The sequence below is a fragment of the Solanum verrucosum genome, unplaced genomic scaffold, assembly GCF_900185275.1.
Source record: "Solanum verrucosum unplaced genomic scaffold, falcon-dt-bn FXZP01000205.1, whole genome shotgun sequence".
Lineage (NCBI taxonomy): Eukaryota > Viridiplantae > Streptophyta > Magnoliopsida > Solanales > Solanaceae > Solanum > Solanum verrucosum.
The window spans coordinates 1875162-1891915 of NW_026019950.1; the positions used below are offsets into that span (position 1 = coordinate 1875162).

The following is a 16754-nucleotide window of genomic DNA, read 5'->3' on the forward strand; positions in this document are numbered from 1 at the left end:
ATAATTTTTATTTTTATTTTACTTTTTTAAATAATAAATAATAAGTATCACTAAAAGGTTAACGGGGTAAAAGAAAAAAGGATATTAAATTGAGTGATTGAATAGTAAATAAGAACAATTTAGTTAACTTGTAAATTTTGTTAGGGCATTGCTTGCTGAGCGATAAAAAAACTTATTTTGATAAGCACTTTTTACATACAGATTTTCAAAAAAAAAAAAAAAAACATTTTCGAGAAAAAAAAATTTGTGTTAGGATAATTCATTCATAAAATGTTTTTCTCAATATTTGATTAGCATATTGTATTTGTCTTCATTTTAGAAAGTGTTTTTCGAATGTTAAATTACGAAAAAAGGAACAAGTATCAAACACATTTACTATTAGACTTATTTTATAACAAGAAATTATTATATATATTTATTAGAAAATATTTTAACTAAAGTTGTATTTTTATTTAATTAGTATAGAAAATACACATTGAAAATCTTAATTATAGAACACATAATTTTAATAAGAATCACTAACACTCTGTTTGGATCATTGTTATCCATTGTTTCATAATATATTGTATTGTATTGTACTCTATTGTACTGTACTGTATGGTAGATACAATGTTTGCCTAGACTGTATTGTTTGTTACTGTTTAATAACATTTTTATTGTTTGGTTTGACTGTATCGTACTGCATTGTAATTTATAAATTTACTAAAATATCCTTAATTATTATAGGGTGGTAGGTTTGACTAGAATTAAAATAATATAAGGTAAAGGGTAAAATAGTATTATGAAATATTATGTAAAGATATAATTGGAAAAAGAAATTAAGTAACAATGGGAACACACCAAATCGATTGTTCCGTAAAATGGAGATTTTCACTGTTACGTAACAACAAAATTTAATAATACAATACAATACATTTTAAATAACAATCAAAACAAACATTGTAGGTATAGTAACAATACAATACAATGGGTAACAATGATCCAAACAGAGTGTAAAGGTTAACAAGGTGAAAGAAAAAAGGATACTAAATTGAGTGATTGAATAATAAATAAGAACAATTTAGTTAAATTGTAAATTTTGTTAGGGCATTGTTTGGCTAAGCGATAAAAAAGGCTTATTTTGATGAGCACTTTTTACATACAGATTTTTTTTTAAAAAAAATTGAGAAAAAATAATTTGTGTTTGGATAATTCATTTCTAAAATGTTTTTCTCAATATTTGATTAGCATATTGTATTTGTCTTCATTTTAGAAAGTGTTTTTCGAATGTTAAATTACAAAAAAAAACAAGTATCAATCACATTTACTATTAGACTTATTTTATAACAAGAAATCATTTTATATATTTATTATAAAATATTTAAATTAAAGTTGTACTTTTGTTTAATTAGTATAGAAAATACATATTAAAAATCTTAATTATAGAACACATTAGAAAACATCATCATTAAATATATTAAAAACCTCAAGCAATATAAATTAAAATTTAATTATAGAAGTTTCATCCATAGAATCTTTAGTTACAAGTCCACTACACACAGAGGCGGAGCCAAGATTAAGGTTTGGGCTTCTAAATCAATTTTGTTTGAGGGTTCACGTGTTAATATACATATATTTATTTAATTTTCTAATACAAATATATGGTCTACAAAAAAGCTAGTGGGTTCGTTCGAATTCATGAATCTCCACCTATCTCCGCCTCTAACTGCACATGAATAAGAGGGAATAAGTACATAAAACTCGGTCGATGTGTGTGTTTTCCGTAAATATCCATTAAGTTGGAGGATAATTTAGTCATTTTAGGTTTATTGTGACTGCTTGTAAATTAGGACTCTTAAAATATCATATGTGTCACATAAATTATTTAAAAAACACGTTTTAAATATTATAAAAATAATTGATAACAAAATTATAAATTAAAACAAATAAAATTATATATATTGGGCTCGGACTTGTCCGGGCTTTTGTATCTAGTTAACTATATAAAACCCAAAATAAAACAACAAAAAAATTGCATTATAAAGAAGAGGTTTTCAAAAAAGAACATTTTGAATTCTTTCTAAATTTTTTTTTTTTTTCTCATTGATAATTCTAAACAAAAAAGAACTTTGAGATTAGTAAATTTAAATTTTATACTACTATTTTTATTGAATGACTAGCAAGACGGTAGTAAATATAGCTCTAAGAAGAAGATTACTTGTATCGCTGTCCTCTAAATTATGTATCATGTTCCTTATTTAGAAAAATTATTGTTGAAGAAATTATGAGAATCTTTTTCAAGTGTGACTAGATAAAAAAATATGACTAGTTATTGACTTAAAGAATTTTTTTTTATGTAGAGGCTTATATTTATATAATTAATTTTGTTTGTTAAAAAATATTTATAAGGGTAACTCTTAAAGCCACTATGCACACATCTCTCTCATTCATAAATTCTTACATAATATTTTAGGGAACAATAATAATTAACATAATATTTTAAAATTTTCATTGTAATAGTCACAATTCAAATTAAGATTAATATATATATATATATATATGTCATACATGTTGAATAATTTAGATATATTTAAAGTTAAAATAGCTTTACATAATTTTTTAAAACCCTCATATTATTTAACTGTTCTCAATTTTTCACCACTACGTAAAATATTAACTATTTTAGATATTCAAATACATTTCGAAGTGAAAATGACTTGAACCTTTAGTTGAACTAATGTTGTTAGAACTTGGTGATGTCATTGATTATCATTTTTCTTTATTAAAATTATGTCAATTTCTTTTTTACTTCTATCTGTCATGAATGTGACAAATAAATTTTGAGTGGTGAATTGAGTTACGAGATGATGAAAAGAAGATGATAGTTAACACTATTTTGAAAAAGAAAACACAACCATTCTTTAAAAATAATAATAAAAAAAAGTAGGAAAAATAAGTAAAACATATATAAGAGAAAATGATCAAAATAGTCATTCATGTATGAGGGTTGCTTTATGTTGATCTTAATATATTCCACATGATTCATATGGTCCTTAATGTATTATAAAAGAGATAATTTTGGTCTTTAGCTCTAAAAATTAACTGAAAACATAAAAAATGCTAAACTTAACAATGGGTCCCACAATTGGGACCCATCTTTCTTGCGCAGTTCTTCTCCTTCATCTTTTTTTTTTTCGAAAAAGGGCCTAAAATACCCTTGAATTATTGGATTTGGTACAAAAATACCCTTCGTTGACCTTTCGGCTCTAAAATACCCTTGACGTCAATGTATTGGCCCTGAAATGTCCTTATTTTTGACGGCCAAATTTTTAAATATTAATAAATGTATCATATATTACGTGGCACGATTTTATTAGTGTGTTTTAAAATTAACCTAACTAATTAAATCTCAATCCAAGATCCACCTAAAGAATCCATACCCACCCGCCCTAAATACCCATTAAACTAAGTGCCCAAAAACCTTGATTTCATCTTGTTCATTATGCTAAATTTGATTTGGTCTTCAAATTATTATCACCTTCTTCGTGAATCCAACTACAAATTCGTTCCAAGCTATTCTAATTCATCTTCAAAGCCCTCCAAAATTAAAATACAACTTCACAATGATGGCAAGACAATAATCTGAATCACCGACTTCAAAATAAGTAACAAATTATACATCAAAAATTTGTAATCGCCATTAGAGCTCTATCTGAGCTTCAATAGTGTTCAATATATTTAAACCGGGTTTTTTTCTTCTCAATATTCAGCTGACTTACGACGAGTTTAAGTTTCAAATACAATACCAATTAGATTCAAGCTTAAAATAGTATACTTACCAAAATCAAATTTATCTATTGATATTTTTTTGGAGTTCGAAGGATTCCGAATCAGGTTGAAAATTTATTTAAAGTTGAAGGTTCTTGAATCTTTAAATATAATTAATTGTGAAGTAATATGGTTTATGATTTGGTTGTTGATTTGGTGAATAAGATGGAGGAAAATGTCGAACGAAATCAACGGAACTCCATTTTTGAAGTCGAAGAATTTCACATCTCAATTTCAAAATTTGAGAATTTAAGTTTGTAGGTTACCATTGTCAAAATCGTTTGAAGAATCATTTATTGTACTTAAATTTAGGTTTACTTACTAATTTGGGTATGTATCAAGGAAAAGTAAATTCACTATGGGAGGATTTTACTCTAAAAAGCTTGAAGAACACCCTCTGTGAGAATTAAGTTTTTTTTTTCTTAGTTTAATGGGGTTCTTTTTAGGTGGGGCAGGTATGGGTTTATTTGGTGGATCCAAATTTGGGTCGAAATTTGATTAGTTTAGGTGAACTGTAAACACACCAATAAAATCGTGCCACGTAATAAATGATACATTTAATAATATTTTAAAATGTGGCCGTCAAAAGTAAGGGCATTTTAGGGCAAAAGAAAGAAGTTGAGGAGAAGGGTCTATGGTGGTGATGGTGAAAGAATACAAATCTCTTAAATCTAACAGTTTTTTTTTTTTCTTTTTCTTTTGGTTAGTTTTAGGTTAAAGGACTAAAATGATCCTCTTTTTATATACATTAAGGACCATATGAATCATATGAAATATATTAAGGATCTCATACATGAATGACTATTTTGATCATTTTATATATCTCCTTTTTAAAATTGGTTACCGATCTTATGAATGACCGGTTTGGATTGGTTTAAAAAAAATAGTTTTTTAGTCAAAAATAAAAAGTTAAACTGAAATGACTTTTAAGTCAAAAAATAAAAAGTAGGGGAGACCTACTTTTGATTTTTGACTTATTTTAAGTCATTTTAAACTTATTTTAAGTCATTCTTTGTCAAACACTTCTCAACTTATTTTAAATCATTTTTTTACTTATTTTAAGTTATTTTTTATATTTGTCAAAAACTTACTTAAAAGTAGGTTTGACCAACTTTTAAGCCAATCGAAACACCCTCTAACATTTTACTTTAGACAAATCTAAAGTGGTTATAAGAGTCTCACAAATGCATTTAAAACTACTTATCAAACAACATTATTACCAATATTATCATATTTTACACTATATTAAGACAATTTTATAAACAAACACTTAATTTTTATTTTATTACATTAAATTATTTTTATAATAAAAAATTACTTATTTTTGCCTAAATGTTATAAATCGTTAAATAATTATAAACCAAAGAATCATATAATAAAAAACAGAGCTAGTGTAGAGTTTGTGAATTTGATTAAATTCAATAGCTATTATGTAAATATTATATTTTCCTCTGAAAAACTAATTTTATATATGAATAAATTATTAAATATAGAGTTTATCAACTGAAAAAAATATCTAAAATTTTAAATTCATAAATTTCAAATTATGACTTCGCTTCGACAACTACGATCCAATTAATATTACCACCCTATGAAGGAAATGCTTATGTAAGTGTGGTCCGAGGCGTAACATGCTTAAAGCACAACCATCGTCACTTTTTACCAACTTTTGTGCCCACTAATTAATAATTGAGATCTTGTTATACATTTTACTCACTTTTTTAGTATCATATCGTCACTCATATTTACTCACTTTAAATATGCATCGAATAATTTTGATTCTTTAAATTTATTAAAGTTAATATTTATTATATATTAAAATTAAAATAAATTATGAAAAAGGGGATTAGTGGGAGGTATAATATTCTTACCTTTAATTTATTATAAATTTTTGAGGTGTAATCTATTAGTATTTATAATTTCTGAGATTATTTTGAATCTATCTTCAAATATTAAGGATTATTTTTGTCTTTAGAGAGAAATATTGAAAAGACTCCTAAAGTTGACGCAAATTATTTGATTCGTTCACATATTATTGACGATTTTAAAAATAAGTATCTACTTGACTAACTAAACTTAAATATCAGATCAGCCACATACATAGTAAGTGAGTCTCAAACTATAGAAGGAGCATGTAATTCTTAATAAAAAAATTGAGAGAAGTGCTAAAAACACATTTAAATTTGGCAAAAATTTAAGGATGTATTTCACTCATGTTACAAAATTGGGGTGGATTTAAGTCCAGTTAGTAAAGTAAAGAAGTGTTTTTAATTTGTTAATAGTTCAGAGATGAGCTAATAATTCACGTTAAATGTGGACAAAAAAAATATAAAAGCGAAGGATGGTACTCTCTATGTCCCATTTTATATGACTTACTTTCTTTTTTTATCTGTCTAAAAAAGAATAACATATTTCTACATTAAGTAATAATTTAATATTATCACTTTTTTTTACCACTAATTTCAAAAGTCTTTCTCTCTTAAATTCTGTGTCGAGTCAAACTAACTCATACTCCCTCTATCCCTAATTATTTGTCCACTTTTGAATTAATACACTTATTAAGAAAACAATTATTGACATAGTAAGTTTATTATTTTACCCCTATTAATTACTTCCTCCGTCTCACTTTATATGTCACATTTTTACTTTGTACTTGCATTAATAAATGATGTAACTTTACCCTTCTATCCTTATTTAATGTTTTATTAAATCAACTTTATTAATAAATGACAAGATTAATTAACTATTCTATCAAGGGTTATAATAGGCAAAATATGATAATTTATGCATAAATTTTATAAAATAACAAGTATTGTGGTCCAGCTATTTATAGAAAGGGATGACATATAAAATGGGACGGAGGGAGTATGAAGTGGAATTAAAAACTTAAATTTTTTAAGAAGTTCGACTTCTTCAAACTAATTAATTGAAGGTATAATAGGTAAAAAGAATTTGTCCTGATTTGTTAAAATGGACAAGTAAATAGAACAATTTTTTTTAAAAAAATAGACAAGCAATTAGGAATGAAATATAAAATAGGACGGAAGGAATACTAAAATAGGAAAAGAAAGTGATAAAATAGGAGAGACACTAAAGTACGAGTCTTCGATATGCGCGAACTTTCTATATATAGTAACTTGCCACCCAAATTCACATTCCCCAAAAAAATTCTCATTTTTTGCTTTCTCCGCCACCATCTACCCTCTTGGATCTCACATAGAATCTTGAAATCATACCCATTTCACCATCTTTAATTTCTGCAAAAATTGCTGTCAAAAATTGAATCTTGTTAAAGGTAGCAGATTTTTGGGTTCTTCATACCTTACTGTACCAACAATCAAAGATTCACAGTAATTTTTTTTTAGAAGGAATAAGTTATGGTATCATCATCTGAGGCTGTCAGAGAAAGAGTTGGAAGAAAAGGGGGTGGTGGTAATGGGAGTGAAGGAGTGAGGAAATTGCTGTTAGGGTTAGGGTTCTTGGTGCAGGGATTCAGGTGTTTCCCTTGGATGGCAGTTAATTTCTTTCTAAAAGATGGCCTTAAGGTTGACCCATCTACCTTACAAATCCTACAGTGTTCTGCCAATTTGCCAATGGTGGCTAAGCCCTTCTATGGAATTCTGTCTGATTCTTTTTACATTTTTGGACAGCATCGTGTTCCTTACATTGCCTTTGGAGGTGCATACACTTTCTCTCTTATATTGCTTGTTTTATTGCTAGTGAAAATGACTTGCTTGTTCCATGTACCGATTGTTTTTGTAAACAGGATGGGGTTAAGGACATGCACTGAATGCATAATTAGAAAACTAAAAAAAGGATCTTTTTAGTGATTAATAGCCATACTTTCATGTTCTATTTGGATTCTTTGTTTTTTTGGTGTCCTTAAGAAATATGAATTTCTGCCAAGTTATCTGTTCTGGAGGTTGTATTTACTTTCTATAGATTCTTGTATGATTCTCCAGAAATTAGATGTTTTAGTTCACATGTGGAATCAGCCACTGACCCTCATGTTAGTGTAAGATGCCTGAACTCTAGGTAAACGTGGGATGTTTCGTGCACCAGATTGTCCTTTTTACTGAATATGAAATTGAAAATTCATTGTTCTAACTTCAACATTAGGGAACTAATAATATGTTTGATCAATGAGTAAGTTATCAAGAATTGTATGCAGTATTCTTATAGTAAGAGGAGAAGGAAAAGAATAGGAGAGTTTCTTAATTTGTTTTCTCCATTGTGTAATGGAGGTTGACTGGAAGATAAGGTTTCCTGAAATAAGTCATTTTGCATTTTATTGTGGTTCACTGTAGGCATACCAATTAATATGCATTTGGGCTCACTTGATTATACTTTGGTGCAGCATTTTTGCAGGCAGTGTCATGGATTGCTATATTCCTCTCCCCTTCAAATATTTCATTTTTTACGATCACTCTGTATCTCTTGCTTGGAAACTTGGGTGCTTCTGTAGTTGAGGTTGCCAATGATGCCATGGTTGCAGAGTTAGGAAAACCACCTAGTTCATCATCCAAAAATAGTCCAAATTCTTCATCAGGCCAGGTCCAGTCATTTGTTTGGATTGCCGCTTCTGTCGGTGGAGTTCTTGGTAACCTTGCAGGCGGTATTGCCATTGATCGTTTTTCCTCTCAAGTGATGTTCCTTATGTTTGGCATTCTTTTAAGTATTCAATTTCTGGTTACAATTTTTATTCATGAGAGCTCCTTGGACCTTCCCAAGAGTCCATCAGATCGAGGAATCAAAACGCAACTTTCAGAGCTTTTAGTTGCATTGCGGAAACCGGAGATCTATTATTCGATTCTTTGGTTTGCAGCTTCTTATGCAATGATTCCAGCACTAACAGGGACAATGTTCTATTACCAGACAGAACATTTAGGTATTGAATCGTCAGTGTTGGGTATATCTAAAGTATTTGGGCAGGCGGCAATGCTGTTGTGGGGTATAATCTACAATAAGAATCTCAAATCAATGTCTCCTAGGAAGCTAATCTCAGCAATTCAGGCTACTATGGCTGTTTTCATGTTTTCGGATTTCTTATTCGTGAAAGGGGTATACAGGATGTTTGGTATTCCTGACTCATTGTATGTGGTACTCTTCTCCGGATTACTGGAGGTTCTCTACTTCTTTAAGATCTTACCCTTCAATGTTTTAATGGCACAGCTCTGCCCACCGGGATGTGAAGGATCTGTCATGGCATTTCTCATGTCTGCCTTAGCTATGGCTGTTATTATAAGTGGTTATCTTGGTGTCGTTCTGTCATCGTTTGTCCAGGTGACAGCGAATGACTTCTCTGGCTTAGGACATGCCCTGTTAATACAGGCAGCATGTACACTCTTACCAATTTATTGTTCATCATGCATACCTGATGGTGTCAAGGCAAAAACCAAACCAAAAGAAGGTTGATCAGCTGTAGCAGTGAGTGATAGTCAATTCAACTCAGCAGTAAGTAGTTCAAACTTACCTTCCCCTCGGCCTTCTCCAACTTATTACTGCTATAGGTACCGTTTCAGAAGGATCTCATTCGGAACTTAAGAAGGAAATTCACTTTATAATACATATAGAATTACAAACGTGAATACCTTATAGTTTAGGTTTTTGGCTACTACTATTCAAAATTTAGCATTGCGTGTCTTGTATTATGATGCGCTATTTAATAATTTAATTGGATTATGTATTGTTAATGTTGTCTTCAGTTCAAAATAGTACTCTTAAAAATTGGGATTGATTTAGACAACTCCTCATCAGTTTGCAGTTTCGTGTTATCAGACTGTAGGTTGACGTTATTTTTCATAGTACTTGCTGCCGATAGTTTAAGCTTTTCTTTCTCTCAAGTCTCAACTCTGATTTGGTTATTACTTTTAATTTATCATTTGCATGACTTGCTAGCATAATGATTATTTCTAATGAGTTTTGATGCTGTCAATAGCTTCTCCACCGTGTCTTTGAAGTTTGAGCCAAAGAAAAGAGATAATATCTCAAATGGTCTCTCAACTTTGCTTAGAACTTTATTTTATAACTCAAAAATCACTTAACTATTGATATTTCACTTAAAAAGTCACTCAACTATTGATGTTTCACTTAGAAAGTCACCCTACAAATTTAAATCATTTATTTGTTAAATTTGGTTGAAATCTAAATTTTATTTTAAATTATTTTAAAAAAACTAATAAGAATATTTATTTTAATTATCTATTGACCTTCTTCAATCATTTAATTACATTTTTTTTTAAAACGTACTGTAGCATTTTTTAACAGTATGTTTTAGTAAGACAATTGCTAGAAAAGCAAAATTTTTTTTCTCTCAACTGCTACTGTATGTTTAAAATAGCAATCTTTTATTAATTAGTAGCAATGCTACTATATGTTTTAATTTTAATTTGTCAATTGCAATTGTACGTCTAAAATAGAAATCTTTTATTAAACTACAAGGAGTAATCAAAAAGATGCAGTAGCGATCTTTTATTTTATTTTTTTAAAATAGTTTTAAAAAATTACATTTCAACAAAAATTTAATAAAATAATTAAAATGAGCATCTTTTTATTTTTTAAAAATTAATTTAAAATGAAACTGCATTTCAAACAAAATTTAATGAAGAAATTATTTAAATTAGTTGAATGACTTTTTAAGTAAGATATCAATAGTTGAGTGACTTTTGAGTTATAAAATAAAGTTGAGTGACTTTCTAAGGGAACAAGTCAAAGTTGAGTGACTTTCGAAGTAAAGTATGCAAAATTGAGTGACCATGTGAGATATTATCTCCAAAGAAAAATGTAAATAATTGTTAAAAATGGCGGGTGACTAGCAATTTAAATGTGCAAAAACTGATCCAGATACCAAAGGTGCTTTGATATTCAGAGTGCTTGAGATTTAGATGGTAGTTCTGTAGTAAGTATGAAAAGGAAGTATACATGTTCTCTTAACAGAAATAAACAATCAACATCACATCAAGTGGAAACACATACAAATGTGGAATATACCTATAGATTACAGCATTTGTTTGTAATTATCTACTACTTCAGCAAAACAATCTTCTCTTTGCTCTTTGCTCTTTGCTCTTTGCTCTTTGCTCTTTGCTCTTTGCATGTCACGCTTCCTAAAATATAAGGTACACAAAAATGTCCCCTACATCTTTCTGTCTCTTCACATACATATTTGGGGGCTTTGATTTCGGGGTGGTCAATAATGTGTCGGGGTCTTTATCTGTACGTTCTCCTCATAAAAATAAGTCGGAGATGCAAGATTCTCACATTATATGTACAGTAAAATTGTATTATAGTCGCTGCAAATGCTCCAAATTACTGTTTGATCAACATTGCGTCTAGTCGCCTTTTCCTTGCAGCATGTTTTAGTTTCTCAAGTGCAACTAATCCCACCTGCCTGACCCTCTCTCTGGACAAGCCTATCCTGTTAAACATAGAGAAGTAGCATTTAGAACAACATTTTGACGTGTATGCACTCTGTGTCAAAAAACAAAACGTAAATTTCCATTATAGTTAAGGAACTTTAGCATGACGAATTTCAGTACAAGTGTGAAGTGTGAGTAGATGCTTGTGTAAACTTCCATGTTTTAATATGTGCCCATTCTGAAGCTTGATCAATCTGTGCAGTTTCTTTACATTCCGATGATCACTTAATTGTTTCTCATTATTACATGGCGATTGTGGCTACCTGAATACCTGATGTGCTTCACGTGTAATACTATTTCATTTTGGTTTCTAAGAGATAGACAGTTCTAGACTTTTAAAATATCCAGAATGAACCCTAGGTAAACATGTGAGATATAATGTGACTACATAAATGCTTCTATCAAGATCAATCGTGTATATTGGATGAGACAAGTAATATCTGATTGCAAGTTAACCACCACAGATATTTGAGTCTTACCTTTTACTAATATCCTCCCACGTGAGACATTCACTGTCCAGACCATAGTACAGTCGGATAATCTCTCTCTCCCGTTCCCTAAGAGATGATGAAATGAGGTTGTTTACTTCATCCTGTAAAACTCAAAACATCAGAAAAGACATTTCTTCGCCAGCATTATAATCTCGTGAATCATCATACACTGTTAAAACAGTTGGCAGAAGCATATAATGATACTTTTTCCTCTGAAGCAAATCTGATGAAAGTTAAAACATTTTAGTTACTAGTGAGTTTCTCATTACATACTGTCCTTCTAACTGACAGAATAGTCCTTCCTCCCGAAGGAAATGGCGAAAGAAGTTGAGCAAAACCAAAAGCATGACACATACGACATCTCAGAATCTAGAAGAGACAATACATGTGGAACCCAATATCTAGGATCGGCATGGGAAAGTCACAATTAATTGCAATCAAATAAAGGTTTGAAGAATGTGTGGCAAGAGCCTATTTCCCACAAGTATATGGTTTGGAACTTACACATCATTATGAGTTTATGTACAAATATCAGAACTGCATTGCAGTTAAGAAGGATATATTTAAGGGAAACAATGCTTGGCAAAGCATATTAGAATTGAATTCCATTTGGAAATACGAACATCTCTGGAGATGCATATCTATTAGGGTGCAACCACTATATATATTTTTTCCATTGGTTTGGTGCAGGCGGATAAACCAGAAAATAAACATATTCTAGTAGTTTTCTCATGGAGAACTTTTTGTTTTTATGCCCCCAGGTTAGATATTATTAAGTACCATTTATATGTTAACTATTTCACTTGTGAAAGCTATGCTTCACTAAATTACCTTGAGTGCCCATATATCAACACCGTGCCATGGGTTGTTCTCCAGGTGGTTATCAGCAATGAACTGCAGAAAAGAGGAAACGAAAAGATAAATAAAGAAAGAAAAGAGATCATGAAACAATGGCGAGTAATGATGTGTTGACTGATAAAAGGATTACATGAGGCGTCAAGGACCTGGGACTCTTGGATTCAAATCCCTAGTAGTAGGATAGTATCATACAGTTGCAGTTCATCTTTATGTGCGTAAACATAATGGAGAGACTTGTACCAGTTAATTCCTTTTTATTAAGATTGTACATCTCCCCCCAGAAATGAGTAACTTTTGATTCCGTTCTGTCACAAATTTTTGAGAATTGAATCTAAATTTCTACTAACCAATACTGTAAATATCAACTCACATATCAAACAGATCATCAATGTGCACTTTTTGAGATGCAAAGTAGTGCTTGAATTATTTGGTAAAATTCAGAAAAGTTGTCAACCTCAATGTTAAGTACATTATGTGAACATTTGGAGTTCAGACTTCGGACTTACACTATGGAGAGTTGCTCCGGGCAGACCATTTAAAGAGGGAAACACTTCCCTGTCAAGTGAATACACCTTGCTGCTTGCCTAAAAAAAGAAATTTTTAAGAAACATTTTCTGAAACAATGATCAGGACAAGTTTAAGCCACAAAATTATTATACCTCAGTTGCATTCCTGACTTTCTTCTGGGACATATTTAGGGATGCAGCTATATTCTGGTGATCAATTGGAACACAAGCCAGTAAGAAGAAAACAACGTAATATCTCAAAATCAACTTCATAAGTGACATGAGAAGTGTTTAAATATCTTCCAATGTAAAGTTTGACAGAACTTACATTTACAGATGGAGTTATTCCCTTCTCTTCAAGCCTCATCTTTGCATTACGGATTAGACCAAGTCTTTCATGCAGATGTGTTGGCAATCTTAAGGTTCTTGAATTTTCAACCAGGGTTCTGGAGACACCCTGAACATGGGGTGAAAAAAGTTAGGAAAGGTCCTTACACTATTACCAATTTGTGACAAGATAAAAGACCTCTACGACTGGAAGGTGGCTTGATAATTCTTACCAAAACAAAAGAAAGATAAACTTAATTGTTTTGCAGAAACTAAAAATAAGGAAGCATGAGAAATAATTTGTTGGTTGAAATATATTGTCTCACTTTGTCGGTTGAGATTCTGGATAAATAATTGAACGTACCTGGCGAATCCACCAATAAACATAAGTTGAGATTTTGTATCCTTTAGAGGGATCGAATTTCTCTATCCCACGAAGTAGTCCAATAAGGCCTCCCTGTATGAAATGAAAGAATTTTCCTTCAGAGGTGCAAATTTTTATTTTGAACTATATTCATCAATGTACAAGTGCAAGAAACATGTACATCTAACTTTTGAATGCACAACATTTGAGTCACCTGAATGAGATCAGCCATTTCAGCACCCATGTTATCATATCTTTGAGCGATTGACATGACAAGACGAACATTGCTCATTGAAAGCCTTTCTCTTGCCAAGGAACACTCGATCAATGTAGATTGTAAATCAATACGGGACATTTTCAAGGAAAGAGCAAGTTGATCATCAGAAGGTTCGCATCCCAGTCTTTCCTTCAGCCTATAGTTTTCCATGGTTTGATACAAACAGAGTAAGTCATCTTTAACAGCTTCCAAGAAATAGCATCACAAAGCAAACAAACTTTACAATTATAGCTCGGTATCCTTCCAACTCCTATGTCTTACCTTCCTCCTCATATGCTTTATTGATCAGTGTAAACAATCTAACATCAAATTTTGTGAAAATAATCCTGTTTTCGAAATAAATGAGTTTATAGAAGCACATAAACAGTCAAGACAATCTGAAATTGAATGTTTGGGTACTTGGTTATTATAAAGATTAGTTTGTTGTGTATGTTTTGCTTGGACAAAAAGCTATATAGTGGATGGATGCAGACAATTTTCTTTTAGTTCATTTATGTGCTTATATGTTACTGAATTCTGTTAGTGTTGAAGTGGTGATATCATCAGCTACTAAATCTCAGGTTTACGCTTGAGAGAAGAGGAGAAGTGAAGGTGGATTAGGCTTGTGAAGTTACCTTGATTTTTGCTCTTCCACATGAAGACCAACTTGAATCTTTTTGGATAGTTGAAGCACTTCAGTGTGTGTGAGCAGCTCTTCACTTACTACACCCTTAACATAACCTTTTAAACGATTTTGAAGTAGCTCTGGACCAATTATTGATCTCAGCGGCTTGGTTGCACTGATAGGTGTAGCTGAACTTTTTGGACCAAGAACTCTTTGTCGAGAATCCATTCTCCTCCGCCTAGCAGACGTCCCTGAGCAAGTAATATGCAACTTCTTACAATTCTTTTCATGTTGTGGAGAAGCAGTCAATGTCTCTTCAGCAGAAAGATTCCACTGCTTTTCAAGCATGGACTTCTGCAGCAAGAGGAAAGCCTCCACCGAATCATCATCCTCGTCATCACTTTCAATTTGCAATTGTTCGAACCTTTCAAACCAGGACTGCACATCAGAAGGGTCGGATGCAATGTCTACATGCTCTTTAAGAGCCTTGACAGATTGTAGTTTTCGACTGGATACACAACTGGGGCTATAATCGGATGACTTCTTAGCGGTGATCACATTTTTAACAGAAGGAACCTGATGGCAGGGCAAACTATGATCACTGCTACAAGATAGCTTTTCATTAAGATCAGAATAATAGAAGGAAGAACTCAAGAGTCTTTTTCCTGCACTCAGTCCAATAACTGCTGTTGTGGCCATCATGAGGGCTATCTCTTTCTAAAAATCCAAGACCATCACGCGTCGTCTAACAAGGAAGATTGAATTACAACAATATCAGCTTATGACCAAGTTGCTATGCTGATTAATCCCCTCAATCACTTTCTACAGGTAGTCCCACAAAGAAAAAGTCAGTAAAAAGTAACAGTAGACAGAGTTAGCTCAACAAACAAGGAAAGCAATCAGAAATTTGGACAACAATAAATCCGCTTTTTCTAAACATTAAAAAAAAGTAGTAGTTTTTTGGTCTTGTTTTCTTTTGAAAGCAATGAATTTATGTTAGTTTCAGTGACATACTTTAATAAGAAGAAGAATTAAAAGAAATTTCAACTCGAATAGTTCACTGGTGTGAAATTAAATGAATTAACCGGAGTTGCTAAGTTGCAATCTCATCAATGTTTTCGGGCCAGCTTCGTTTGCTTCACTACCACTCATTGTTTCATTTGCTTCATTTGATTTTGTTATCTTGCTATTTTTGTTATCATTATTTTTTTTCAATCCTACTTTGGTTACCTTTCTTTTGAGCCGTCTGTCTATCAGAAACAACCTATCCACCCCACAAAAGTAAGGATAAGTTTTACGTACATCCTACCCTTTGCAAGCCTCACACTAATTTTATGAGTATCTTCTACATTCCACCAACACACATATCCGGACTTCCAGTGAAATTTAAACCTTAGACCTCATGATTTTCAACGCAATTGGCCACATCTTGGGTGCTATTATATACAATTTTCACATAAGTGTGATCGACCTTTTTTAAGTTCCAATCTATATTCAGCTTAAAACTAGAAAATCAAATACGACCAGATTTTCTTCGGCACGTAATAATTATGTATACAGCTTGCGTTTACACACGACTCACGAGGCGATAATTACGAGGGAATTAACAGATTTGTATACACGGCGAACATTACGAGGGGAACAGATTCTACAGTTCGATTCGAAAAACACGACTATGAAAACTCAATCGAAATAGAAAGAAAAGGAGTAATTAAGATGAAGATGTTAAAAGTGATGAGTGCAGCTTACGTACCTGAATTTGAGCAAACTGACAGAAATGGTGATACAGTGTGGCGTTGCAATGGCGGTGGAAGTTAAGAGTTTGTTGCAACAGAAATGATATCGTTTACTACTATTTCTTCTTTGTATTTTTTTCGATTTTTTTTTTTGTGCTGTTGTTGTTGATAATTAAATTGATGGGAGGAAAATGAAAATAACGCGAGAGGAGATCAATGTATATTTAAGTTTTTGGATATTAGAGATCAATTGTCATTGGTTAGAATAGATATACGGGTCCCACTTCTTGTGGCGTACCTCTACCCTCTTCCTTTCTCTTTTTCAAAACTTTCTTGTCTTATTCCCATCAACAATTCTAGACATAC

The 16754-nt window shown here is 31.4% G+C and overlaps 2 protein-coding genes across 2 annotated transcripts; one reads left to right on the forward strand and one right to left on the reverse strand.

Annotated features, from left to right (window-relative positions):
- The first annotated feature begins 6922 nt into the window (after positions 1-6922).
- Positions 6923-9280, forward strand: LOC125813688 (probable folate-biopterin transporter 7). Its single transcript, XM_049493141.1, has 2 exons — positions 6923-7485; positions 8165-9280. The coding sequence occupies exons 1-2, from the start codon at positions 7185-7187 to the stop codon at positions 9220-9222; spliced, it is 1359 nt and encodes a 452-aa protein (XP_049349098.1). The 5' UTR covers positions 6923-7184; the 3' UTR covers positions 9223-9280.
- Positions 9281-10969: 1689 nt separating this feature from the next.
- Positions 10970-16460, reverse strand: LOC125813686 (RNA polymerase sigma factor sigA-like). The gene is made up of 10 exons (XM_049493139.1): positions 16406-16460; positions 14663-15474; positions 13986-14184; positions 13772-13864; positions 13409-13537; positions 13234-13287; positions 13081-13158; positions 12548-12610; positions 11705-11817; positions 10970-11224 (listed from the first exon to the last, which is right to left on the reverse strand). Exons 2-10 carry the CDS (start codon positions 15352-15354, stop codon positions 11116-11118), a joined length of 1530 nt encoding a protein of 509 aa, XP_049349096.1. The 5' UTR covers positions 15355-15474; positions 16406-16460; the 3' UTR covers positions 10970-11115.
- Positions 16461-16754: the final 294 nt, after the last annotated feature.